This window comes from Vulpes vulpes, chromosome 1, assembly GCF_048418805.1.
Source record: "Vulpes vulpes isolate BD-2025 chromosome 1, VulVul3, whole genome shotgun sequence".
Classification (NCBI taxonomy): domain Eukaryota; kingdom Metazoa; phylum Chordata; class Mammalia; order Carnivora; family Canidae; genus Vulpes; species Vulpes vulpes.
The window spans coordinates 90,534,706-90,561,498 of record NC_132780.1 but is presented as its reverse complement, the minus strand read 5'-3'; the positions used below and the strand labels follow the sequence as shown (position 1 = coordinate 90,561,498).

General features: G+C 41.0%; 1 protein-coding gene across 1 annotated transcript in view; it reads left to right on the top strand.

The window, feature by feature from the left end:
• The window catches only part of ECT2L (epithelial cell transforming 2 like), a 64,959-nt gene that overhangs the window by 37,686 nt on the left and 480 nt on the right, over positions 1-26,793 (top strand). The window contains 11 exon segments of the mRNA XM_072748219.1: positions 982-1,078; positions 2,666-2,844; positions 4,626-4,652; positions 4,655-4,713; positions 10,307-10,437; positions 12,531-12,695; positions 14,162-14,230; positions 14,329-14,485; positions 15,172-15,237; positions 16,626-16,714; positions 25,490-25,662. Coding sequence (XP_072604320.1) covers positions 982-1,078; positions 2,666-2,844; positions 4,626-4,652; positions 4,655-4,713; positions 10,307-10,437; positions 12,531-12,695; positions 14,162-14,230; positions 14,329-14,485; positions 15,172-15,237; positions 16,626-16,714; positions 25,490-25,662 — 1,212 coding nt within the window.

The window sequence follows — 26,793 nt, the reverse complement described above, 5'->3', positions numbered from 1 at the left end:
GTTGCAGTTTTGTGGGATTTCTTATGTATGGATATCTAACTTTTCCAACACCATTCCTTATAAAGACTGTCCTTTTCTCAGGGCATTCCATTTGCATCTTTGTTGAAATCAATCGACTACATATATGTAGGTATACTTATGGACATCATTCAATTTCATTGATCCATTTGCCAGTTAAAAGATTAGACCCTGGTAAATGAGAGACATCCCCACCTTTTTTTCATCTACTGCCACCTTGTTCCACACAATTTGGAGTAATTGTTTATTCTTAGGCCACAAAGAATTAAAATACATAACCCAATATCTTAGTTTCACTCAAAGTAATTCATTCTATATCCTGAATTCAATCCTGAATTCTATATCCTGAATTCAATCTTTATGCTGTGTCCCTGAAGAAGGGATGAAATTAATGCCACACTAAATTTTGACCTCATGTTTAATAGTTTCAACCGTTTTAAATCTCTCCTCTTATAATAAGATTTCTCCTTTGAGTCAGACTATTTTAGAAAATATAAGTAGGGATGCCTGGATAGCTCAGTGGTTGAGTGTCTGCCTTTGGCTTAGGGTGTGATCCCAGGGTCCTGGGATGGAGTGCCGCAACAGTCCCCTGCATGGAGCTTGCTTCTCCCTCTGCCTATGTCTCTGCCTCTCTCTTTGTGTCTCTCATGAATAAATAAATAAAATCCTTAAGAAGAAAAGAAAAGATATGTAAACTCTTCAGTCCTTTGGCCTGAGTATTCCACCTTGAAAAATAAGCACCAGGTCCACCTTCATGCCCTGTCTCTCCAGCAGTTCAGTCCTCATCAGTTCTTTGGACTTAGGCATTGAGGGGCAAGCTATAAAGTGTTTCATGAGGGATTTGAATTGAAGATGAGAAATCCTAGCAGCCATTCCTAGCCAGCTTAGCACTCCTAAGTAATACTTAACTGTTCCAAGGCAAAACCTATGAGTAAGCTAATGAAAGTATTTTTGACTCTGCAGAGGCAGGAATAGAAGTTCTTTCCCAGCTGTCTCAGCTAACTAGCACGTTCTTTACTGCCCCAACGGGAATTGCAACAGGCTCTTACCAACACAATAAGTGTATATGGGGACTGAGCACGGTGCCCAGTGACATCCGCCAGCTCCTAGGTCACCAAAAGACAAAGCACAGCTAATAATAATAAGCCTTCTGGCCCATGTCACTTACTGCCTCCATTCCTTCTCTAAAGGAATGCTGTCACTACCCAAACTGTGTCATTTCCCACTGCCCACTGTCATTTCATTTGCTTAGAAAGGGATTATTTATTGCAAATATTTGCTTCAAACCATGATGTACACAAACTCTGTTGAAAACATCATTTTTAATAGTTAAAGATGTATAGTTGCTGGTCTAGAGGAATAGTAAGTACAAAGAATAATTTTTCTTAGGGAGATATGATCAATATGGTTTCATTTGGAAATGAGAATCACAGCTACAAAGAGATGGTGAAGGGGCTTGCTCAGGTTCCAATTCAATTGCATTATCTGAGAGGAAATATATTAAAAATATAAATATAAAAAAATAAAATATACAGCTGACAGCAAAGTTTCATTTAGAAATTGAAGCTGCAAATATTAAATGCAGATGTAACATTGGCTGACCAACAACAGATCCACATTGCTCTGCTAAAGTGGCAGGGACAATTCTCCCTTTAAAACTCCCTGGGAGTTTGGGGCCACATAGAAACCATATAAAGCATGATGTCTCTAATCCCAAATGTCAAGGGAGTTTCAAGCCTGGGGGAACTGGCATGATTGGAAACCTGTAAGGGAAAAGAGTCCATGTATCTACGAAAAGAGCATTGACCTGATAGCAGAAGTCACTTGTTTATTGTAGTTATATAGTCACATTACTAAGTGATAGCTCAATGGGCCTCGTGCAGAGAGGATGGCAGCCTTGCGGGGTGGAGCTCAGTGCAAACACTGTTCTGGATGGAGCAGCCTTCTTCCTTTACCCCTCTCTCTTCTCTTCCTTCTGTTCATCTTCCTTTTCCCTCTCTTCTTCATAGTTTTCTTCAGGAAAAACACATTAGAAAGAGTTGTACATGTTTATCAACAAAAATGGGGGAAGGTGAATCAAATGAGACTGTCTATCCAGTGAGGACAGAAAATCAGATTTAACATGCCACAGCATCATTTAGTAATTGATGTTCCAACGAGAGAGCTTCCTTAAGCACCCACTACAGTCCTGTAGAGATGTTCAGAGAGAGAGAGAGCAGCTGGATGTGAAGTAAGAAAGCCACAGGGCCAGCTAGCCCAAGATGACTTTGGACAACATGGTGGGGAAACTGGGCAGAGTGGGGTTGTCTTGTATGTTCATTTTGGGATGTAAAGAAAAAGCAGCACCTTCTTGCCTACTCTGCTTCCTGATACACAAATCCAGAAGCTACTTAATTTTTATTTCAAATATAATATGTCAACCCTATCTATCAAAGAAAAGATAGGCATTTGAAATTATTCACTGTGTCCTTCCTGAGCTTCAAATTTTACCTTGGAAAGCAGACAATGGGTATTTATCTTAGTCTTCTAATGAGAAAGGATAACATGCCTACTATAAATACAACTAAGTTTTTGTTGTACCATAAACATGAAGAATTCTTTCATCTGAGCTCCAGCCCACAATAATAAAAGGAGAAAATAATGTCAGTTCTCAGTGATTGGCTGGGACAACCAGAATGGCTCCATGTTCCATCTACTTCAGCGAAGCAAAGCTGTACACATGGTCCCGTGTCACAGACTTTCTGGAAGACACCTTGAAATCAGTAAGGAAGCAGTTGAGTCCTCTCTTCAAGGAGTTGCAGAAGAATATCAGTGCCAGGATAATAGGTAAGAACTCGTGCTGCTTCTGTTGCAGGTTCATCACGAAGGTGGTTCCAGATCTAGAGTGGATAATACAAGGTTAGGAAGCAAAAGTCTTTTATACCTGTTTAGTAAAACTTTATTTCCTTTGTTTTTCATATCTCCTTTCAAATGTAGTGAATATCCACTGAGAGCAAAAATATTCATCTTCAAAATGGGGAAGCTAGTTCATTTTAAATAGGACCGTCTTAATGCCATGCCAGTCAGTTGTTAACCTGGACCAAACTCTGAGGGTTTGCTAACCCAGAGGGCTCTGCCCCTTTTCCCACCACAATTTGCTCTAAAAGTTCAGGTATTCCTAGACACAGCGCCCATTACTTAAATTGTTCTACAATGGTGTTTTGTGTATTTTCCATATAAAATACTCGATTTGGTGATGGGCTCTATGGATCTCTGTTGAGCCTATTGGACATCACTGAATTTATCATCCCATTTGCACTCCCTACTCATGACTGATTTATCACACTAGAGTCTTGGAAACCATATTCTGTGTCAACCAGATCTTCCCCTAAATCAGTCCATTCATTATAATGTTTTTTTTTTGTTTTGTTTATTTATCATCTGCGCAAAGGACCCCCCATTTTTATTACCTATTCAATTTATCCTTAACTCTTCCCATCTGACTAAAATGCCCTCAAAATCAAGTCATTAATAGTTATGCCTCGCTTCCTTCTTCCCTCCCTGCCCTACTAATTATTAAGGTCCTATTGCCACAATTTCTGTCTACACAAGAGCTATAGCACACAAGTATGCATGGATATATTTTATGTCAATTTATGTTCTGCATTGCTTTACATAAATGCCTCCAAAACAGGGAGTTGTCTTCTTGGTTTGATATACTATCCACTTGACCACATTTAGCAGATGTTCAACCAATATTTAAAAATGGTCATAAGACTATAAATCGGGAGACATTATTTCTCCTGTTTTTTTTTTTTTTCCATCGATACCAAGGACCAAAGAGAAAAGCAGGGAAAATTAGCTTTTTCAAGATAGAAGTATTTTTTTTAAGGAATTCTTTTTTCCTTTTCTATTTTTATTTTTTTAAGATTTTATTTATTTATTCAGGAGAAACACAGAGAGGAGAGAGAGAGAGAGGCAGAGACACAGGCAGAGGGAGAAGCAGGCTCCATGCAGGGACCCCAACGTGGGACTCGATCCCAGGCCTCCAGGATCAGGCCCTGGGCCGAAGGCAGTGCTAAACTGCTGAGCCACCCAGGCTGCCCGATAGAAGTATTTTTTTGATGATATTTATTTGTAAGCTATGAGAATTTAAATGGAATAAAATTATTTGCATATAAATTCACATTGTTCAAAATATTAAAAAACTATAAAAGATGTCTGTGTAACTACAGATGTATATTATTTGCTGTAGATTTAAAGTATTTATGTACTTGAGCACAAACATACAGGGGAGGGAGGAGGAAGTTTTGGTGGGATTGAGAATCTAAAATTTAAACTTAAAAGGTTTATGTTCACATCTTCTCTCCTTATTGTCCAATTTGTAGATTCTATTTAATATCAGCCTTATCAGTGTAGGTACTTTTGAATATGTTTTACATTTAGTTACTCTTGCTCAATTTATATTTTATCATGGTGGATAATTCCCATGGCATAATAGAATTTTAATTTTTATTCTTCACATTTTTTATCTACTAAAAAGCAACTGTGAGGACTGAGTTGTTTTCTTCTTGATCACATCTCCTACATAAATTAATTACAAGGCATATGGCTTTATATGTTTACAGGGCAATTTACTTTTGACAACATGAATATGGCCAAGAAATTTCACAAGCTCTGGCTGATGGATTGATGAAACTTTCAAAAGATAATTCTGTAAGTGGTTTTTTGAAGAACATAAACTTTAAAAACCCAACACTTAAATACATTTTTAGTTTGCTCTTATTTGTGTGTGTGTATGTGGGGGGGTACTCCTTTGGAGGCACAATTTCCCTGAGAAATTACATCCGGTCAGCCACTGAGAAATTCTGGGCCCAAGAAGTATTAGATATAGGAAATAGACAAGTGGGAACATCTTCTAGGTTATTTAAAACTTCATTACACGGAGCATTGTTTTCTGTCTCATGATTAATTTCAGTCAGAAGTGACTTCGTTAAACAACATGTTAGTGGCTTTATGTTTCACATAAACATTACTCAACGGTTTAAACAATTAATAGTATGATAGGAAAACCAAGAAAGCATGAAATCAGATGGAAAAAGATGAAAGGCAAAGAAGGCTGGCTGAGAGGGGAAGAGAAAGAGAACGCGAAAGAAAAGGAATAAATAAATCAATAGTTTGGTTGGGGGCAGGCATGGGGAAAGTGTGAAGAAGCATTTTTATCAGAAACCAATCTTGGCTACTCTCCCAGAAAAGTCAGTCCACACATCAGGAAATAGGAGAGTTTACAGGACCCCTGTCTGCCTCGAGACAATGGCTCCAGGACCATGAGCTATGCAGCTGTGGGCTGGGGAAATTGAGAGCAGGACAGGAATGGGGGGGTATTAACATACTGATGCTATATATACAAGGTCTTTAGCTCTCCACGAAAGATTCTCAATCCTTTTCTTCTATAGCAATTCTACTCTGTGGGTAAACTTAACATCGCCTTTGTACGTGGGTTTGCCCTGGTTTCAAGTTGGCTGCCTGGGTCAGCAGCAGGCATCTCCAGAGTCAGCCGTGCAGAGTGCGGAGTCTGAGAAGCTGCAGTTAGCCATGATTTGTCTTCTCTGAAGACCCAGCTTCTCACCAGCTAGCTACCCATTGGCAGCCCACCAAGTACAGCCTCCCCCACCCCCTGGGTGGCAGGGGGGCTTTGCTGATACATTGATTAGGGATGTTCACAGGGATGACCCTGAGGTCTTAGAAGATCTTGCCCTGTCTCCTGAAAGACTAAAGAATTACTAAACATGTTTACTCTAATTTCAGTGTACTTACTGCCAAACAAATTATTTTAAAATCATCTTGTATGATGTAATTTCATGGGTGCTCACACTGGTAGCCTGAGAGGGAACAGGATGTGGAGGTGTCCTAGTCTGTTGTGCCTGGTCATCCTGCTGCTACATCCCTCATCCCCCCAGAGACAGCAGGGCCCCCGTTCCCCGAGTGGCCTTGGTGCTGACCTGGGCCACCTTGGGCCACGTGGTTCCAAAGATCTTGAGACCCTCCTGCAAGACCTTGACATCCTAACTGGATTGTGACAATAAGAGAATCGGGAATAACTACAACCCATTTTTAGACTTTAATCGAATAATACTTTGCTTTCTAGCCTCTTAATTAGATAGAAAGAAGACGACACTACCAAAAATATGTTCTCTTTCCTGCTGCACTTGTATTGGTCCGTATTCCAGATGAATGTTTTAATCAGAAATTATCTCTTTTTTTCTTTTGGTGTTGGGGGGTTGGATTTTTTTAGGACAAACCTCTGGAATTTTTGTCAGATTTTCTGCTGAAGAAATGTGGTAAAGGGAGCCAGGATCTTAAAGAAAATGTTATTCCAACAAAATGTGACCCAAAGGCAGCGTTCAGTTTACTCCCAAAGGTAAAGTTATTGCTGCAATTTTAAGCCATTATTTCCCTGTACATTAGACACATGTGGTTAAGAAATCCATAAACAATAAGGGTAATTCTACTTGGAAAGCTTTCAACTTGTCATTTCCCCTAAGAACCTCCCTTTCATGGATTATTATTAAAAAGGGTGTTTTGTAGTTTTATAACAAGAGTGACATTTAAGCCCCTTGAAAGCGGAAGGCACGCACATTGACCGGAGTGGCACCGTCCAGGCACAGGAGAAGAGTCAGCAGTTTGCATCATGCAGCTCACCCAGTGGAGTCCTGGGACAGACTAAAGAGAAACTGTTTTCATTTGCAGCCCAGGACACTTTTTTGGTGAAACTAGGACACAGCGGGGCTGCCCACAGTCATTGCTTTGAGGTAGATAAAGTCTGGACAGAAGCAGAAGATGTGGCATGACTGGTGCCTATTAGCAGGATGTGCAGGAGGGGGCGGGAACACCAAAATGAGTATCCAGATTTCTCTTCTGCTTTTCAGAGGCCTTTTGCCTTATTATAGCAGCTATTATCCTCTGAGATTCTTGGGTTTTAGTCTCCCCAAAAGGTGGATGTTATCTCCATTCATTCTTCAGCCTTTGGAAAGCCTTTGAACAACAGCTCTCAGGATTCTAGTACCACTCACTTTCCCTTGCTTCACTAAAGAGGATGCTCAACATGCAACCACATCACGTGGGTTCCAAATTCTTCCAAGGCCCTTACAACATCTGCATCATCCCCGACCTGTGGAAACATCACTGGAGTTCTTCCACCCACCGTTCTTCCGGAGAACAAAGCTGTCACCCCCAAGGCCAGACATACAGACTCCAGAAATGTTCATCTTTGAAGCAAGAAAACTTGAAGGAAGCGATGGGGACAAAATGACCAGTGCTTCCTCCTCTAAAGTGTTTCTTTTTTAAAGATTTATTTATTTATTTATTTATTTATTTATTTATTTATTTATGACAAAGAGCATGAAGCGGGGCAAGGGCAGAGGAAGAGGGAGAAGCAGGCTTCCCGTTGAGCAGGGAGCCCGATTTGGGGCTCAATCTGGGATTCTGGGATCATGACTTGAGCCTAAGGCAGATACTTACTCCACTGGGCCACCCAGGCACCCCCTGAAGTGTTTATTTTACATTTAAAAGATGTGACAATAGATGAGAACCATCTCTGGAAACTCTAACACCTACAAGAATGGTCACTTGGAGCATTTCTTCACAGGCACAGAAATGAAAAGTAATTGCTTCTGAGAGAATTGTTTTAAAGACCCTTCCATAGGGAATTCTGTAAGAGGGATTTGGATGTGCCTGCCAAATCCAGGACCAGACACACACACATGGAGCTATGTCTGAAGGCAAGACCAGACAGGGCATACCTTCCACCCAGAAGGCCCAGACTCTGCCCAGATAGATGTATATGTGTATGTGTGTCTGTCTGTCTGTCTACCTACCTACCTATCTACTATCTGCCCATCAGATCCTACCTATCCACTACTGCCTCATCAGTTGTCACTCCTGGTTTTGTGTAGCTATAGTGTTTACACTGATACTGTATAACCACGGCGACAGGCTACAGCCAGAATCAGAGCTGTTCCTGAGCTGTATCTGTCATTTTCACAACTATTTCAGGCCCCTAATTCAGGCAGCTGAATGACTTCTGGGAGAAGTATTAGCAGTAACTAGGATGTATCTGGACAAGGCAAGCAAGCTAGGAAAACTCTTACCATGTAAGTAGAGGTCTGCCTTATATGTCACGGAGAGAGCCAAGGCAAAGACTCACCAGCCCAAAATAATGGTTCCTTTATAAATGTGCCAAGTTTGTTGTTCCTGTTACTTCCTCTGAATTCACACCTGAAAATAAAATAAGGGATGAAATCTTTTTAGAAATAGTCTTAGGGGCTCCTGGGCGTCTCAGCCAGTTAAGTGTCCGACTCTTGATTTTGGCTCGGGTCATGATCAGGTGGTGAGATGGAGCTCTGTGCCGGGTGTGGAGCCTGCCTGAGATTCTCTCTCTTTGCCCTTCCCCCTTCTCTTTCCAAAAAAAAAAAGGCTAAAATTTTAAAAAACTAGATGGATCGTATACAATGAAAAAACTTGCTATTTTTAGATTCAAACAAAATTACTATGCCTAATTAATTTCCTTTTTTCCCCCCAAATTAATTTCCTATCCACAAAGAAAACTTTATATTTAATAAAAATGGCTGCTGCTGAGCCAGAGGTGAAATGAAGCCCCAGTGGGAGTGAGCAAGTTCCATCCAACCGGGGCGGTCTAAGGGGCCGGGCCAGCACCTGAGCTGAGGGGCTCAGCACTCCTGTGAGCCCGTACAATAGGGTGGCGTCCTCGACCCGGCTATGTCCCTGACCTGTGAGATCCACATTCGATTCTGTACTATTTAGGTCCTCTTGCTCTTGGGCCACTTTGAGTTTAATTTTCATTTCATGTCTGCAGCCACTTCTACCCATACAACAGCCAGTGTCACCACGGGCTGCTTGAAGTTATCATGTCTCTCTAGAAGTCACCAGCACCAAGATTTATTCTGAAAGAAGAGAATGTGTTTCTTTCGCAGAAACCGAATGATTTTATCAAAATTCAAAGTAGGTCCCCAGCGCCCAGCATCTGTGTCAGTGAACGGCAGGCTGACGGGACAGCCGCAGAGCAGGGAAGAGAAAGGGTGGGGGAGACTCTGGGGCAGCTGCGCATTGCTCAGGCTCAGGGGGGGCCTCCTGCCCCCCAGGCAGGAGCTGGCTGCCTGCGGCTTGGGCCCTGGGGCTCTGACACAAAGGCTTCAGGCCGCCGTAAAGAACAGCTACAGATACTAAAAACTCCATTTTGCCTGAGGAGAGTAAGGGAATAAAACAAGTCTCGGCAGTAAATTGATGTTTGTCTTCAAGTCTCACCCCTAGATCTCAAGGGGTTACCATGAGTACTTCTATCTTTCACCAGGAAGGGCAGCGGTGTGACCAGGATCACCCATTAGCTCTCACCACCAACGCAGGGCTATTGTTCCCCTGTTAGAGTGGACCCTGCAGGCAGCAGGTGGGACTATTTTTTATTTTACTTTATTTTATTTTATATTTTATTTTATTATTTTTATTTTTCGAGAGAGATAGAGCCAAGGGGTGGGGGGAAAGGGAGAGAGAGAGAGAGAATCTTAAGCGGGCTCCATGCACAGTGCAGAGCCTGACGCAATCTCCATCTCATGACCCTGAGATCATGATCTGAGTGGAAACCAGGAGCCAGTGGCTTAACCAAGACTGAGCCACCCACGCACCCAGGACTGGTTTGTTTGGTTTTTTTTTTTTAATGTGCTAATTTATATGGAAGCTACAAGAACAACTAACAAAGAAAGTAAAAAAATAATTAAGCTATATTTAAATGTGGGAACAGGTCCAGAGAGAGCATGTGAACTGTTTCTGACACATTTTTATTAGATTAAAAAAAGAAGTGGATTTTACAAAGTGCTGTGCGCTTTCTCTTCTGGCAATTTTAAACATAAGATAAGCCATGTGCCCTCAACTGACGAGTGACAGAGCAGAATGAGGCAGAAGCCTGGAGCGTGTGGGATTTCGGGAGCCTCGGAGGAGCTGCTGAGAAGCCGTGTCACTCTCCTGCCCCCCAGGGGAGAAGGGGGTTTTCCTGAATTTCATTTCTCAAGTGCAATGTCATTTTTAGGAAGCTAAAGGTTATTTTTTTTTTAAACATAAGCTTTAATTTAAGAGAGGCATCAAATTTGTCAAGTGCTTAATTCATTTTGTCTGGGGTACAGTGGCGTTGAAGGCAGGCAGCTAGCTGCTGGAGGCCTCCTGTGGGCACAGCACCCCCTGGGCATTCAGACATCCCAAGGCCTGCCCCCACATAATCAAGTCTGCATTTAATTCTCAGGAAAGAAATGCTATAGAAGACAGCCCTCAGGACACAAAATCAAGTCTCAGCAAAAATGATCCAAACTTGGAGATGCTGGTTAAACTGGTAAGCCGATCACTACACAGAATTTTCCATTTGCTTTGCTCCTGACCAAAAGAAAAAGACAAGGGAACAAACAAACAAACAAACAAAACCCTTCGGTCTTTATTCTGATTAGTTCTTTTTTTCTTGAAAGTTTCCCTTACGGGGAATTTTAAAAACCTAAATATAATTCAGGGAATCCACTGGGTAGATTTTTCTTTTGAGAAAGTCTTAGTCTGAGAAATCAAACTAAGAGGATGGCGATGTAACGTCTTGGGGGTAAGAGCTATCTCTGTGCTACTCTGCTTTCTAATATAACACGAGGACAGAATTTAAAGAAATGGCACATGGACATAAAGGGTCACAATTTCTAACACCTCCTAGCTGGGGGTCTGAGTTCAAGTCTGAGGATAATCAATATAACTTTGAGGGCCCAGTCCTTCCGTTTATGAAAGGTAGTATGTAGAGGAGGCTGCAGACAGGCCAAAGCTTGGTTCTGTCCTGCCCTGACATGCAGTACGTGCACACCCTTTTGCCTTTCTTCGTCACACACTCACAAATTCATCATCATATTTTCGTTCTCAGAATCCTTTAAGGTAGACATTAGCAACCATGTTTTGTAGACGAGGAACTCCAGTAAGAACACTTAAATCGCTTCCCTAAGGTCAGACAGCCAGGGGACAGGGGAGAAAGAAACTTGAATTCTGTGGTCTGGAGCTCAGCCCTGGGGCTCCTACCCCAGCGCTGCTGTACGCTGGGTGAATCCACCTGCTACAGGTGGTGAAGGCGTAGACCTTGTGGCATGGGCACTGGTGCACCCTCAGATCCACCCCCAGGAATCACTACAGACAGGGGGTTCACATTCACACGGTGCCATGAAGAACATTGTCTCATCCCGCTACTGGTCATAACACCTGACGTTGGTTTTAAGACAACAAGGAAGGGTTTGGCAACTGAAGCCTTAATTCAAAATGATTACAAATATTGGAAGACTCTAAACATGTTTTTAAATGTATGCAAAAAAAAGTAATATGGGTTCCAAGCCAGCTGCCAGGTGGGATACAAATGTTTTATTTATTTATTTTTTAATTCATTAGGTAACACGTAGCTGAAAACAGTGTGTTTATAGTATTCCATAGAGTGAGTTTTTGGAATTTTCTCTTAAATTACTTTTACATTTTAATTTTGGTTCATGAATTTATGGTTGATTTGTTTTGGGTGAAGTTCACATTATTACACTTAGTATTGTCATATTTCACTTGGGGCAGTTTGGGGCATACTGGGGTTGTAGGGGAAAAATTGTGTTCTAAGTTCAAATATAAGGCCATTACAATTCTAAAATTTAAATATTATAATTGTTTTCTATTGTAAAGATATTCATTTTTCAGTTTTCGAAAAGTACAGATAAAAGAAAAAGAATGAACCTATTCCCAGTACTGAACATTAGCTGCCCCATATGTGTAAATGGCGTACATAATAATGTGTGTGGAATTTCTTTACGCCAGTGAATGATTTTTCCCTCTTCCTTAAAGGATAAAACAGGGCTTTCAAACGTAGATAACATTTGGCAACCTAGCCAGATGCATTCAGTTCCATTTTAGGGTGCTTTTTCCTAAATACTGAAAGAAGTGCATGAGTTTTGTGTTTCATAAATGCCTCTGAGGAGCAGGTTAGTTGTTAATGAGAGGGCTGGCTCATTTCAGTGCTGCCGTCTGCAGAATAGTCAATAACACGGTGTAAGTCAATCAATAAAACATGGGGGAAAAGAAATAGGAAAGCAGTCCAGAGAGGGCACAGCCCCAAGGCTTCCTCGCTGGACTGTCACTGCCCCAAGGCAGGACTGTGCTCGCACCACGTGTAGTCAGCACCGAGCCCCCGTCACTGACAGGTGGATACTGGGGCGCGGGGGGGGGGGGGGGGGGTGTAGGTGGATAAACGGGCCGAGGCTAGGTCCCATCTCCGCGCGGGCGCTCGCTGGCCTGATGCGGGGCTGGCTGTGACCGCGGCAGGCAGTGGCCCCAGGTCCACGGTGGTGCCCCGTCAGGGCCCCTTCCAGGGTGCGCACTGCAAACCCCAAGGGCGGCCCCGCAGTTCTCCGCCTCCTGAGACCGTCCCGGGAGGCAGCCTGCTTTCCCTGGGGGCTCTTCCTGCCTTTCTGCAGGAGACCGGGCTCCCAGCTGGAGAGCGGCCGGGAGCTCGGCTGGAGCCAGAGGACGCACCTGGAGACGCTGGCAGCGGGGGAGCCTCCACGCAAGGCCCTGCAGGCCGCGCTGCCCCACGCCCGGGGCCTGTTCTCCGACCTTCTGCAGACTCCAAGTCTCAACAGGTAGACCCTGGACTTCCCTATCTCGTGTCCCTGAGGGACCCAGGAGCTGGCTGCTGGCTGAACGGATCATACAGATCGCCAGGCCCCCGGGTACCCTTGGTTCAGTGACAGGGAAACACCTACCACTTGGGTAGGAACCAGACCGAGCCCGGATCTACTCTGCCTGCGCAGCCCTCTGCGGCCTTGACACGCTCAGCTCCCTGATGGAGAAGAGGAATTAATACTCCATGTTTCTCAGAATAAAGAGGCCCGGTTTGTGAAATTTCGCTCTGAAGCAAGGAACTTCTTTGTCTTCCACCCCTTAGACAAGTCTTCCTGTCGTGACTTAAGTCTGAGCGGGCATATGCGGCTCCCTTCTGTGTCCTGCGCTGCTCTCGGTGGGATCTCTTCTGATGGCAGTGACGTCCCCCTTTCTTCCCTCCCCAGTTTGTATCAAAAGTGCAGCAGGTGAGGGTACCTTCCGCTGCTGCCAGGGTCTACTACGTGCGTGCACTTTGGCTGTGTTCACCCAGCCACTCTGAGGCCCTGGGGGGAAGGCCTGGCGACTGGGGGGCCTTTGAACAAGTCCTGACCTCAGACATCTTCTTTGCAGTATTCTTCTTGCTCTATTAGGGAGTTTAAATACTGCTGGACAACAGAATTATGTGAAAGTTTTACGAATAAGGCAATTTCATAGACCCAACCTTTAGGACAAGAATGGGGGCAAAGTGTCACATAATATTGTAAACAAATTGATGCCAAAATTGTATAGTCAGGGATAATAATGGTGTCTCTTTTAGCAGCGTGGGGTATGCAGAGAAGTAAGTACTCAGTAAATGTTAGCTATTAATATTACAACCAGTGTATATTTGACTTCTAGAAATTAGCATTACGGGCATCTTTTGGCACATATGTACTGAGAAAAATGAGGTGATTTCCTGAGTGCTCTAATGGTGATGAATGAAAACTATTTAAGGCAGACATTTAGCACAGTGGAGCCTCTTTATGATGTTACTATGGAAAACATAGTTAACAGCAGTATGACAGTGAATACTATTAATAGCTTTTTACTGTGGAGACAGCATTTACTGCCTGACAAGTACTCTGTGGATAGGATTTTCCCCCTCATCACCACAAGAGTTAGCTAGGATATCCATGTAAAACCAAGGCTCAGAGAAGTTAACTTGACAGGGTCATGTAGAATTAAATAGAATTAAATTAGATTTTTTATTTTAATCCAGACCTACCTGATTGCAGAGTTCATTTTGTCTGTACTAAGTTCACCGAATAGGGTAATTTCGGATAAAATTAATACACTGCACTTAGTATATTAGGAAGCACCAATAGTACTAATAATACTTTGGTTAGATGTACTTGCTGCCCTTCTGCTTTGAGTGCTTCATAGATCATGCTTGCCTGGTGGAACAGAGGGCTTTTCAGCCATATCACAGAGCAAATTTTTGACATAATGCTCACCTTTAGTGCAGAGAAATGATACCAGCATTCCGTGCTTTCCTGAAGAGGCATGATAAGACCATTGCTACCAAAATGCTGAGGTAAGTTCTGAGGGAGCACACAGTGGGGGTGGCCCAAGACAGGGCACACTTTGATCTTCAGGGAGCGACCAGGTTTCCCTTTTCTATGCCTTATGCAGCCTCCCAGAGCTGCTTTTGTACCCATCCCAAAGATTTGAAGAATACATTAATCTTCTCTATGCTCTGAGGCTTCACACTCCTGCAGAACACGTTGACCGTGGGGACTTGACCACTGCAATTGACCAAATCAAAAAATATAAAAGTTATATAGATCAGGTTGGTTGCTGATGAGGGTTTGTTCATGTCCTTTAAAAATGTTACAATGCTTTGTGGTACTGACTCAAAGATCCTGAAATGCCTTATCCTTTCGTGGTGTTCTTTACTTCAAAGTCTTTCCTCCTTTTCATGTGAAACCACTGGGTTCAGTGATTTTTGAGCACGAAGGCAGCTTTTCTAAGCCACACAACAGGAGACAATGTTTTCAGGTATCTGTATAAGTGCAATAAAACTTTTATTTATATGGAAGTTTGAAGAACTGAATATTTGGATTGATTTTTCTAGCTAACTAAAAGAAAAAAAGTAAAATCCTTTGTTTCTGAAGGTACTTCTTATTAATGAACTTGTCTGCCTCAGTAACTATAGCAATCATAATTATCCTCTGAAAGAATTTGGCATCTTGGAAGACAGAACTATCGTTCAGAAAATATGGTTGTGATGTGCATATCACATGGGCATCTGGGCTGAATGTAAACTGATAATATATATGCCCTGAAGATACTTTGTAAATACAGTCTTGTCACTTGCCTCTTTGTTTTAAAACACTGGGGACACAAAATTGAGATTCTTATTAAGTTTATGAAAATACTGAGCCCTGTCTCAAGTGCCATAAAATATTTTAAACCTGTTTTTAATGTATAAAAACTTCCCAATTTTAGTTTGCTTAAAATCACTTTGTTTACTAGATGAAGCAAAACATCAGGATGAAAGATCAGCTGCCAGACATACAGAGAATCATGTGGGGATGCCCGGTGCGTATTCTGACCTACTCATTACATCTCACGCTCGTGACTTTAACCTCACATCATTGGCAAAAGGAGACATGCAGATTTCGATTCAGCTAACATCTATTGAATGCCTGCTTCATGCCGTGTGCCAGCAAGCTTTCACATTTCACATCCTTGATAGCTGTAAGGATGCATATGAGAAGAAGTGCAAGTGGACTTGACCCTCCCCCATAACTTTTCTACAGCCTCAGCTCCTTGATTGGTACTTCTGTGAACATGACCTCCTTTGGGGAAAGGGGCCATGACTCCTATTATTTTATACTTTCCTGTATATTGTGCCTGGTGTAGGATTCTGTACATTGAGGACATCTGAAAAAAATCTCAGGAGTCCTCTGTTAGTTATTAACTATAGGATATCATCTGGTTCCACTCTTCCTTCTTTCTTACTGCCTTGCCTCCCACTTCATGATCAAATCACACAAATCGTCTCATAGTTCTCCAATTGCATTAGCCTTTCTCCACACACTTGTGCTTTGCCCATGCTTTTCCTTCTCTGAAATTGCCTTCCTTTCTCATGCTATTGGATAAACTATTTGTCCTTTAAAAATCCAGTTCAATCATTACCTTCCCTGTAAAGTTTGCCAACATCTCCAGCTGTGAGTTCTCCCCTTCTTGGTATCCTACAGCATCCTGAAGATCTCTGTCGTACTTTTTTTTTTTTTTTTTTTAACCACTCCTTAGTTCATGAGGCTGAAGCTCCGTCAGGTATGAGCTATGATTTATATCCTCTAATGTTTGGCATATAGTAGGAACTCGATATATGAAATATGTTGAATTAAGGTACCAATTTATTGGAAATATTTTTATTTGGTCAAATTGGGGAAACAAGATGGAGCTATTTTGTTTGAATTTAGATCTGCAAATTTTGGTAGGGAGAGTGGAGTTGACTGGATTACAAAAAGTCCAAAATCTTGGAACTCACAGAGTCCGATCTTACTTCTGAATCACTGTTCACACCAAGTGATTCTCTCATGGTTAAATCAGTACAAGGGCCCAGCTTCTGAATTTTTAACAATCCATTCTTTTCCTTTCCTTGATCCCTTCTTACATGCTCCCTACCACCCCCCCTCTTTTTTTAATACTAGGAAAGCATTTAAAGCATTTGTAAATAAAACCATAATTTCTGGTACTTTTAAGAATTGGACAACACCTTCAAATATAGTTTTCATTCTGAGTTCTGTGGACTTTGTAAAGAAAACCCATTTTGTCAATAATAAAAATATTCGCTTTTTAATAATTCAACAGAGTTCTACTCAACACAGTTTCTGGGATATAGAACAGTTCTGCAGGAGTGGAACTTTTTATTTTCTACAAATTTATGAATGTTTCTAATTTTGTTTTTGATTTCACAGCCTCTATCAGAAGAAAATAGATATTTGATTAGGGTACAAGATGTAGCCCAACTTCACTGCTGTGATGAGGCAGTAAGTTTCCCTTTAAGGTAAACATTCAACTATCCTATGGCTGTGACTACGTCTTGCTCATTTTGTACATGGGATTCAGTAATCTATGTATTGGACTGAAAATGTAACACACACATTCCTCTGAATCATTGTAAGGTGCTTTATGACCTTACTCACATTCCAGGCAGAAACTTGATAGAATGTGAGAAAATACATTATCTCTGCCAGAATCACAAACTGCATAGAGGCAGGAATTCTGAGGATGGTCATTTTCCTACTGAAAGAACATCCAAGTGTTGTGGGTATCACACCAGTGATTTGCTCAGCTATAAGGAAGAGAAGACTAGTTAATTATCCTCAAAGAGTTACTGAGGTTAGTATTAAAAAGATCTCACCAAGAGACCATCTTATATTGAGGTCTCACCATATCTGTTTTGCACAGTGCTCACAGTAGTGTAAGAACAAAAGATGGGAGGGGTGCCAATTTCTGTAAGCTGGCAATCCCTTTCCTCCTCTATAACAGGGACCGGCAAACTTTCTTTGTAAAGGGTCAGATAGTAAACATCCTAGGTCTTGTTGGCCAGATGATTTTTGTGGCAACTATTAACTTCATTGTAGCACAAAAGTAGCAACATAATGATACATAAATAATGCAGTCTTCATAAACAGTACAATACATAAATGAAAGAGCATGGCTGTGTTGCAGTAAAATTTTATTTATAAAACAAGTGATGGGGCCATAATTTGCTGATACCTGCTTTAGAAAATTGTTTGCAAAACTATGTTCTCAATATTAATGGCAAAGACGACAACTCAGCAAATAGTAACCAAATGAAGAGAAATCAACTCCTTTGATTTGTCCAGCTCCAATAAAAGAAATAAAAATGGATTTGCCTGTTATTTCAATTAATATTTCAGTGAATGTTTCCCAAAGATGTATGTCGGTTGGCGGGGGGAGGGGGCGGGGTGGGGGTTCGAAGAAATCCAGGGCTTTCCCCTTTTCCTTGACTAGAGAAATGAAAATTAAATGAAAATCAAATCACACAATTGTGTCACTTTTCTCATTATCATAGTGTTTTTGTTTTCTTTGTTTTGTTTTTGTTCAGTAGCAATAGAAATGAGCTGTAGGGATGGAAGGAAACTAGCTATCAAACCAGCAATTCTAAGCACACTGGGGTAGTAGGAGACATGCTAGGGATTATTCCAGTTTTTTATAATTAGAATTTATTTTATATTTGTTTTTAATATTAGAATTTATTTCTGGCCTACATAATTTACCTTCTCTCTAAAGAACTTCTTTTAATATTTCTTTCTAGGCAGGTCTACTGCAATGAATTTCCTCAATTCTTGAGAGTCTTTATTTCTCTTTCACTTTTGAAGGATAATTTTGCTGGCTACAGAATTGTGGATTGCTGCGTTCTTTTCTTTCAACATTTTACTCTCTTCTTGTTTGCCTGGTTTCTGAAGAGACATCTAGTGTAATTCTTATTCTTGTTCTTCTTTGGTAAAGTGTTTTTTTGTTTTGTTATTTTTTTTTCCCCAAGATTTTATCTTTGATTTTCTGGATTTTGAATGTAATATGCCTAGGTGTAGAAATTTTGGTATTCACCCTGCTTGGTATTCTCTAAGTTTCCTGATTTTGGACTCTCAAATTCTCAGCCATCATCACTTCAGGTATTTCTTCTGTTTTTCCTTTGTCTTTTTTCTCCATGTGATGATAGTCCCATTATACATATGTACACCTTTTGTAATTGTCCCACGTTTCTTGGGTAGTTTGTTCCTTTCTTTTTCAGTCTTTTTTTTATCTTTGCTTTTTCAGTTTGGTAAATTTCTATTGATTTTATCTTCAAGCTCATTGATTCTTTCCTCAGCTATGTCCAGTCTGCTAATGAGCCCATCAAAGGCATTACTCATTTCCATTTCAGTGTTTTTAAATCTACAATCTTTTAATTCTTAGTTTCCATTTCTTTGTTTCTATTACTCATCTGTTCTTTTGTTGCATGTTGTCCTCCTTTTTCATTAGAGTACTTGGCTTATTCATTATAAATATTTTAAATTCCTGATCTAATAATTCCAACAACATCCCTGCCATATAAGTCTGATTCTGATGCTTGATTTATCAAACTGTTCTCTTTTCTCTTCATATGAATTGTAATTTTTGTTGAAAGCTAGATATGACATGTTTGGTGAAAAGAACTGATGTATGGCATCCCTGGTGGCTCAGCAGTTTAGCACTGCCTTCACTTCAGCCCAGGGCCTGATCCTGGAGACCGGGGCTCCCTACATGGAGCCTGTGTCTCTGCCTCTCTCTCTCTCTCTCTCTCTCTCTCTCTCTGTGTGTCTCCCATGAATAAATAAATAAAATCTTTAAAAATAAATAAAATAAAATCTTTAAAAAAAAAGAACTGATGTAAACAGTTCTTCAGTGTGAGGTTTTGTTTATGTGGCTAGATGTTAGCCTATTTTTACTGCTTGTTGTAGCTGTGGTATCAGAGGCTACAGTTTATTTTGGTATTCTTGTTTTTGTCTCCCCTGTTGTCACTAAGTTTCCCTAGAGATCCCTTAAATAGGGTCTGAGCCTTCTAGTTCTTATTAGCTGTAATCCCTTGTCATTATAAGGAATCCTTTTGATGTGGTGTCAAATGGGAAGGGAAGAAGAGTTCTATAATCTCATGATTAGGTCTTAATTTTTTAGTGAGCTGTGCCCCTGGGTTAGGACTCTCACAAGTGTCTTTCAGTCCTTTTTGTTTTGTTGTTGTACACCTCTAAGAGACAGGAAGGCTAGAGGGGCCTGGAGGTAGGTGTTTCCCTTCCCCCATATGGTTAGATTCTGGTAAAATAGTTTCCCTTGAGGTAAACTGTAAGGTTTACCCCATCTTTTCCTTTGGTAAAGAGAAGAGAACTCTTCAGGCACCATTTCTAAAAAGTTACCATTCCCCTCCCTATCAGGAATAATGAAAATATTTTTCTTTGATCTTCACAGTGAGAACCTAGTGGTGCTCCTGGAAGTAAAACTCCTGAAAGTTTTAAATTCATGCAAATGGGGAGAGAATGTTCCCCTAAGGCTAGGTTTCCAGGAGTTGCTACTCTCTTAAAGTAGTTCACACTGACTCTTAACAATTAGCCAGTTCTCCTTTAAATACTCGTTTTTGATGCTCCTCCAGCAAGGAGTTTCTGCTTCCAGTAAGATGTGCTTCTGTCAGTGTCTCTCCAGCTTTTGGGGTGCTGGTTTCCCTTGTGACCTTAATTCACTGATACATCAGAGAAGAGTTGTTGATGCTGAGGTTTTCAGCTTCTTTTTTGTTGTGAGGTTGGAAGTTAGGACTTCCAAGCTCTTTGCCTGTCCAACCAGAAACCAGATTCTCAATTATTAGAATTTAGGCTTGTCTTCAGTATTGGGACAACAGAGAGTACATTTAAGAATTTGAGGACAATGGGAGAATACTAAATTATTTACCCTCTAATTATGAGGTACATTTATATTAAAATAGGCACTATCTCAGTGATTTGCCAAGCAAATAAATGTAAATGTAACTTTACATTAACATTTAAAATTAAGTAAATACAAGATAGGTTCATATTCCAAAAAGTATTATAGAATATTTAGCCTGCAACTTTGTTTTCTATCATTTTGGAATGTCCCATAAAACTTAAGAAATCCCATTCCCATAACTTCCACTAGGGATTTCTATTCAGAGGAAACTCTGCTTATATTTATAATACTGACTCACATGAGTATAAGGCTTTATAATTTTTTTAAGGCTTTATAATTTACCATATTTTTAAGTCAACGCTTTTATTTTTTATTGTAATCTCTACAATAAAGAGAATCTGGATTTAAGTAAGTTTTCTGAGGCCACAGAAAAGGTGCTGGTCTGAAATTCAAAACCAAGTCTCACTGCTCTATCTACTGATTAGGCCAGCAGGTGACAAAATGAATGAACTGAACCTTCCACTAAATAAACTCACCAGCTGAGTAGCGCGGACTAGCCAAATTACTAATAGACAAGAGCTGTGACAGAAAAAAACAAGTAAATATTTACACCATAAATGAAAACATTTCCTCTGGGCTAGAGATGAAGTCATAGGGTCGTTTTAGAGTGAGGTGATTTGGAGCTATTTGTCTATGGATACAGCCCACAGTTTGGGGATATGTTAAGCTTTTATAATATGTAATTTGGAACTTTTATATCATTTTTCCAGAAACACCAATTTGCATTGATGTGACTTAAGCCTGCTGTTTTTTTTGTTTTTTTTTTTTTTTTTTTATGATAGAGAGAGAGAGAGAGAGAGAGAGAGAGGCAGAGACACAGGCAGAGGGAGAAGCAGGCTCCATGCACCGGGAGCCTGATGTGGGACTCGATCCCGGGTCTCCAGGATCGCGCCCTGGGCCAAAGGCAGGCGCCAAACCGCTGCGCCACCCAGGGATCCCCAAGCCTGCTGGTTTTTAAACAGGCTTTTTATGTTCTTGTTGTTATCTCTTCCCTCACTTGATGCAAAGGTGACAAAAGATGAAGCCCTCTAGGACTGGTAAAATAGTGGCATGTCCTTGACTCACCCAAGGGAGACATCTACTTCTCAGACCAAGTCCTCTTGGGGAAAACCCCTATTACACTGCCCAAAATGCATAGTGTAAACATTCTTCTTAGCCTTACACAAAGAGACCGGAAGTCACTTACCAAGGCAACTACGTATTGGGGACTTCCCAGGGATACTGGCCTCTGGCTCTGAATCGATTCTTATCCTGGAAACTCAGAAAGCCGCTAGCATCAAGTCAGTGTGTGGATGTATAGGAGCTACAGTTGTGGTTCAGGTCGGCTCAGAGAACCTATGGCTCGCTGTTGTCTGTTCATGCCCGAGGTTGTAAGATTCCTTTCAAGGTTTTATGTATTTATAGAAGTTGGGTACTTCACCCTGTTGGCAGTCTAATACAAATAAACAACAATAAAACATTTCTAGAATGGTATTAGTAATTTAAACTGTAATAGACCTGTTATATTCTGCTGAGTCATTTGAACTATTTCTGAACAAGAAAAGAAACCCTACACAAGTTCAGGGGAAAAGAAATTGTACCCTTGGAATTGGTTCTTGGAGTTGGAGTTGGTTCTTTTGAATCTGCAGAAGTGGCTTTCTGAAACCCTATTAGGATCCATAGTTTCCACTTCTATTGCTTTATTATGTCAATATGAAAGGTGAAATTATTTACTTTGACATATGTAGAACTATTGTTAAGTTTTTTAAAAAGGTTCTGGTGTTTCTCATCTTTGCATGAAAATTGTTGGAGATCTTGAGGGCCTCCCTCCCTCGCTCCCTTCCTTCCCTATGCCCTCCCTTTCCTTCTTTCTTTTAAAGATTTTATCCACTCATTTTAAGGAGGGAGAGGGAGAGACAGTATGAATGGTGGGAGGAGCAGATGGAGAGGGACAAGCAGACTCCATGCTGAGCCTGACACAGGACTTGATCCCACCACCCTGAGATCATGACCTGAACCCAAATCAAGAGTACGACGCTTAACCTACTGAGCTGCCCAGGTGCTCCTTGAGGGTCTTAACTTAGTAAATGGCTTATGGAAAACTTTTTTTTTTTTTAAAGATTTTATTTATTCATTCATGAGAGACACACACAGAGAGAGAAGCAGACACAGGCAGAAGGATTAGCAGGCTCCATGCAGGGAGCCCAATGCAGGACCCCATCCCGGGACTCCAGGATCACACCCTGGGCCGAAGGCAGGCACTAAACCGTTGAGCCACCCAGGGATCCCCCTGAAAACCTTTTTTTCTAGATAGAACAGATTTTAAATAGCACTCGCATAATCAGATTGAAATAATGAAAACCTCTTTGTGTCTTCAAGCCTCCTTCCCTGTTCACGTCCTCTGTTTACAAGTGGCCTCAATTCCGAGATAATGTGCCTGCTCCTGCCCTTCCTTGGGCCAACCACTGGCTTGCTCCCTGTGGGTCACAAAATTGGGATTCTCTCCTTTACTTCCACCCCCAGTGTGACCCTTTCCAAAGGAAAAAAGTGATTACTTACCAAAGCAACCACCCCTTTCAAAGCTACTCCTTTAGAACACATTCTGATAATTCAGGTAAAACAGCAGAGTTTGTTTTTGTTTTTTTAAAAATTTATTTATGGTAGTCACAGAGAGAGAGAGAGAGAGAGAGAGAGAGAGAGGCAGAGACACAGGCAGAGGGAGAAGCAGGCTCCATGCACCGGGAGCCCGATGTGGGATTCGATCCCTGGTCTCTAGGATCGCGCCCTGGGCCAAAGGCAGGCGCCAATCTGCTGCGCCTCCCAGGGATCCCAAAACAGCAGGGTTTTATTATAGCTTTGAACATTTTTTCTAAACTGGTATGAGAGGAGAAGTAATTGTTCTTATTAGTAATATGGTAAAATTGCCAGAAAAGGACAATATGGGTGGGGTTCTCTTATCTACTTAAAGTGGCCATTCACCACATATAGACCATTACACACGTATTTAAATATGTCCTCCCTTTCTTGCTTCCTCTCTTCCTCGTCACTAGTTCTATATGCACCATTATTGCCAGGATAACCTATCAACTTGATCTAGAATATGATTTCCTGTAAGACATCAGTATATGTGAAGCACCACACTCCTTCCAGCCTAAGTCATAACCACATAGACATGGAGAGGAAATGTGTGAGAAAGGCAAAGCTGGCTCTGGTGGTTGGGGGACCACTGCATTTCTCCTTAGCCATACACTTAACATAGCCAGTACCTCCTAACACTCTCCAAATAGCTGAACCTGAAATATAATAATCCTCACCAGGACTCTGGATCCAATCCTTTGCCTAGTATGACACAGTTGTAACTAATAGATGGTTTAAATGCCTCACCACTCAAAGTGTGGTCTGCACATCAGCATTATAAGGGAGCTATTATAGATGCAGAAAATCTCAGAACTGTAGCTCTACTGCATCAAAATTTGCATTTTAACAAAAATCTCCAGGTAATGTAGAGGGACATAAAGTTTGTACTGTGTACAAGTCAGAGCCATTGTCATATACAATGAATTCTAAATGGTAATTTTAGCAGCTTTTATGGACAGCAATCTGAGTTTTTTTTTTTTTTTAAGATTTTATTTATTTATTCATGAGAGACATAGAAAGAGACAGACACAGGCAGAGAGAGAAGCAGGCTCCATGCAGGGGGCCGGATGCAGGACTTGATCCCAGCTCTCCAGGATCACGCCCTGGACTGAAGGCAGTGCTAAACCGCTGAGCCACCCAGGCTGCCCATCAAAGTTTTTGATAAAAATACATAAAACCTTTGACCAATCAATCCTACCCTCCAGAGGCCTATTTGATAGAAGTAACCGTGTAAGGGATTTGATTTTATGTGAAGATCAGTTTATTCGAACATTGCACATAATGGCAATAAAGAACTAGTGAAAGGAGAGAGGGAAGGGAGAAAAGAGACCCAAGTCTGTAAACAAAATCACTGAGCATCGGGACACCTGGGTGGCTCAGTGTTGAGTGTCCACCTTCAGATCAGGGTGTGATCCTGGGTCCTGGGATTGAATCCAGGGCTCCCTTCGAGGAGCCTGTTCTCCCTCTGTATCTCTGCCTCTCCCTGTCTCTCATGAATAAATAAAATCTTTAAACAAAAACAAAGAACAAAATCACTGAGCATCAAAAGGGGAAGAGTTGAATAAATGATGATCTACCCACACCCTAAAGTATTATTTGGCCATTAAAAATAATAAAGGGGCACCTGGGTGGCTCCATTGGTTAAGCATCGGACTCTTGATTTCGGCTCAGGTCATATCAGGTCCTGGGATCAGTGTAGGGTCTGCTGGAGATTCTCTCACTCTGTCCCTCCCCCCACTTGAGTTCTTTCAAATAAATCTTAAAAAAAAAAAAAGCATAAATAAAATAAAGCAAAATAAAAATAGTTAACTTGAAGTGATTCCCATTCCTAACTGAGAAAAGCAGGAAAAAACTGTGGATAATATAACCATTTTTGTAAAATTATGGCAACCTACCTATAAATAGATGTATACATACATACGTATGTGTGGGTGGGATTACCTGAGCAAGGATGAAAACAAAGATAGAGAGTGGGTGGCCTGAGTGCAGGGAGGAGGGGAACCAAGCAAAAAGAAAAAGTGAAACAAAAAAGGACACTTAAAAAAAAGCCAATGGTATGGATTGATGCCACTTAAGCATTTATGTACAACTTTATAAGGATTTAAACTGACAATTTAAAAATCAAACAAAGATGGTAAAGATAAAAAATGAGACTTCCTCTGAACATCAAGCCAGACTCCCTTCCTTCCTTAGAGTAACTGAGGGTTGCTTGATGCTTCTAAGAGAAAAACGTTTTTTGGTTATCCTCCTATCAAAACACTGAGCTAGCCTCACGTGGTCTCTCCTGGTGTATGGTTGTGTGTGGGGTGCTAGCTCCTCCACAACATGTTGCTTGACTCCCTGGTGAGTACACACACAAGTAAACCCATACTAGGGTACATCAGACACAAAATTCCACACTTGACAGAAGTTTAATGACACAGCTCTAGCATGATTCATGTCAGAAAGGAGAAGTTCCATGTCCCTTTCCCTCATATTGATTGAATCCTTGCCTAGTGGGTAAGTCAATTCATTCCACCAAGAACCTTGAGGCCCACAGCATTGGTCTGAGACAGAAGGGACTATTCACACCAGGAGGAAAATATGAGAACTCCAACGAGCCATCCAAAAGGTCTGTAGTGGGCAAAGCCTTGACTGTTGGCTTATCAATGCAAAAATGGTGTACTGTGTAACAAAGCCCTAACCCTTTTCCACTTTAACACAGGCTCTACGAACAAACCCGTGACCTCAGTCTTTTCCTCTTCAATGATGCACTGCTGGTTTCTAGTCGGGGCACACTGCATACTCCATTTGAAAGAACTTCAAAATCCACCTACCAGTTCATTGCATCAGTGGCCCTTCATAGGTTACTTGTAGAGGATAGTCCAGAGTCCAGATGTATGTATTCTTTTTCTTCCAAGAGTTAAAGACCTTTAGAAAGCTGTATTATATAATGCTCATTAACTATTGAAATATAAAATAGAAAAAGGAATGGAATTTTCATTTCCAAGTTTGCAAATAGTTCTCCCAATGTTTTTAGGATTTCATTAATGTAAATTTGCATCTATCTGAAATAGCAAAAGAAAGGAATGCTGGCATTGTCAGACATGCACTACATTATTAGGAAAATAACTTTTGAAAATCACAAAGGGAAGCATGAACCCACATTATCCTAAGTTCTTTGAAGCAATCAGCCAGGAGAGCCACTACTTACTACTGCTTGTAAATGTTACAACTTTACACTTTTACCTATTATTTTTCCATTTTACTAGGACTCTATACTGCCTATCAATGTTACTATTTTTTTTTATTTTTATATGCTGTTTCCATTCCACTAGAACAAAGTGATTACTACAGATCTGTGTACCTTTTAAGATCATATTCAAGTTGACAGTTCTTCTCTAATTAACAGATTTGCAAAGGATGTTTAATAACAAACATTTCACTCATTAATCTCAATAGAACTGTCATCTGTTACAAAAAGAAACCCTACTTAAAACTACCATGCCTATTTTTAGTTATTGCCCTACACTCTACTTCTTAAGCTTAAAAGGATCCTTCTCTTTCCTGTTAGGCCAATCTGAATGGAGTACCTCTCGTTCCAATCCTTTTCACCACGTGAAGGCAGGCTGAAGGTTAAAGCTGGAACAAAGGTCTTAGGGAACTCACCCTGTAAAAAGGATTGCTTCCCTTTAGCTTTAGCATCATTTTAAATCTGAACCCGAGAAAAAATGAATACCAAAGGTGAAAATAAGTATTTCCACCTAGAAGACAAACTCAGGTGACATATCTATAATCACTAGGAATGGTTAAGGAGAGTAAGATATCTACTTTTCATCTCCCCTTAAGTCAGCACTGCCCTGTTGTCAAATTGCTGTCAGCTACATAGGTGGCTTAATTCTAACAAAGGCCTTCATACCAAGGTGGGTCAGGCTTAGCTCTCAGCATCTTTACCTGCACCAACTCAAGGCAGACTGTTACTGGTGCTAGTTTCTTCTGGAGTGGCTGAGACAAGGAATTAAAGAACAT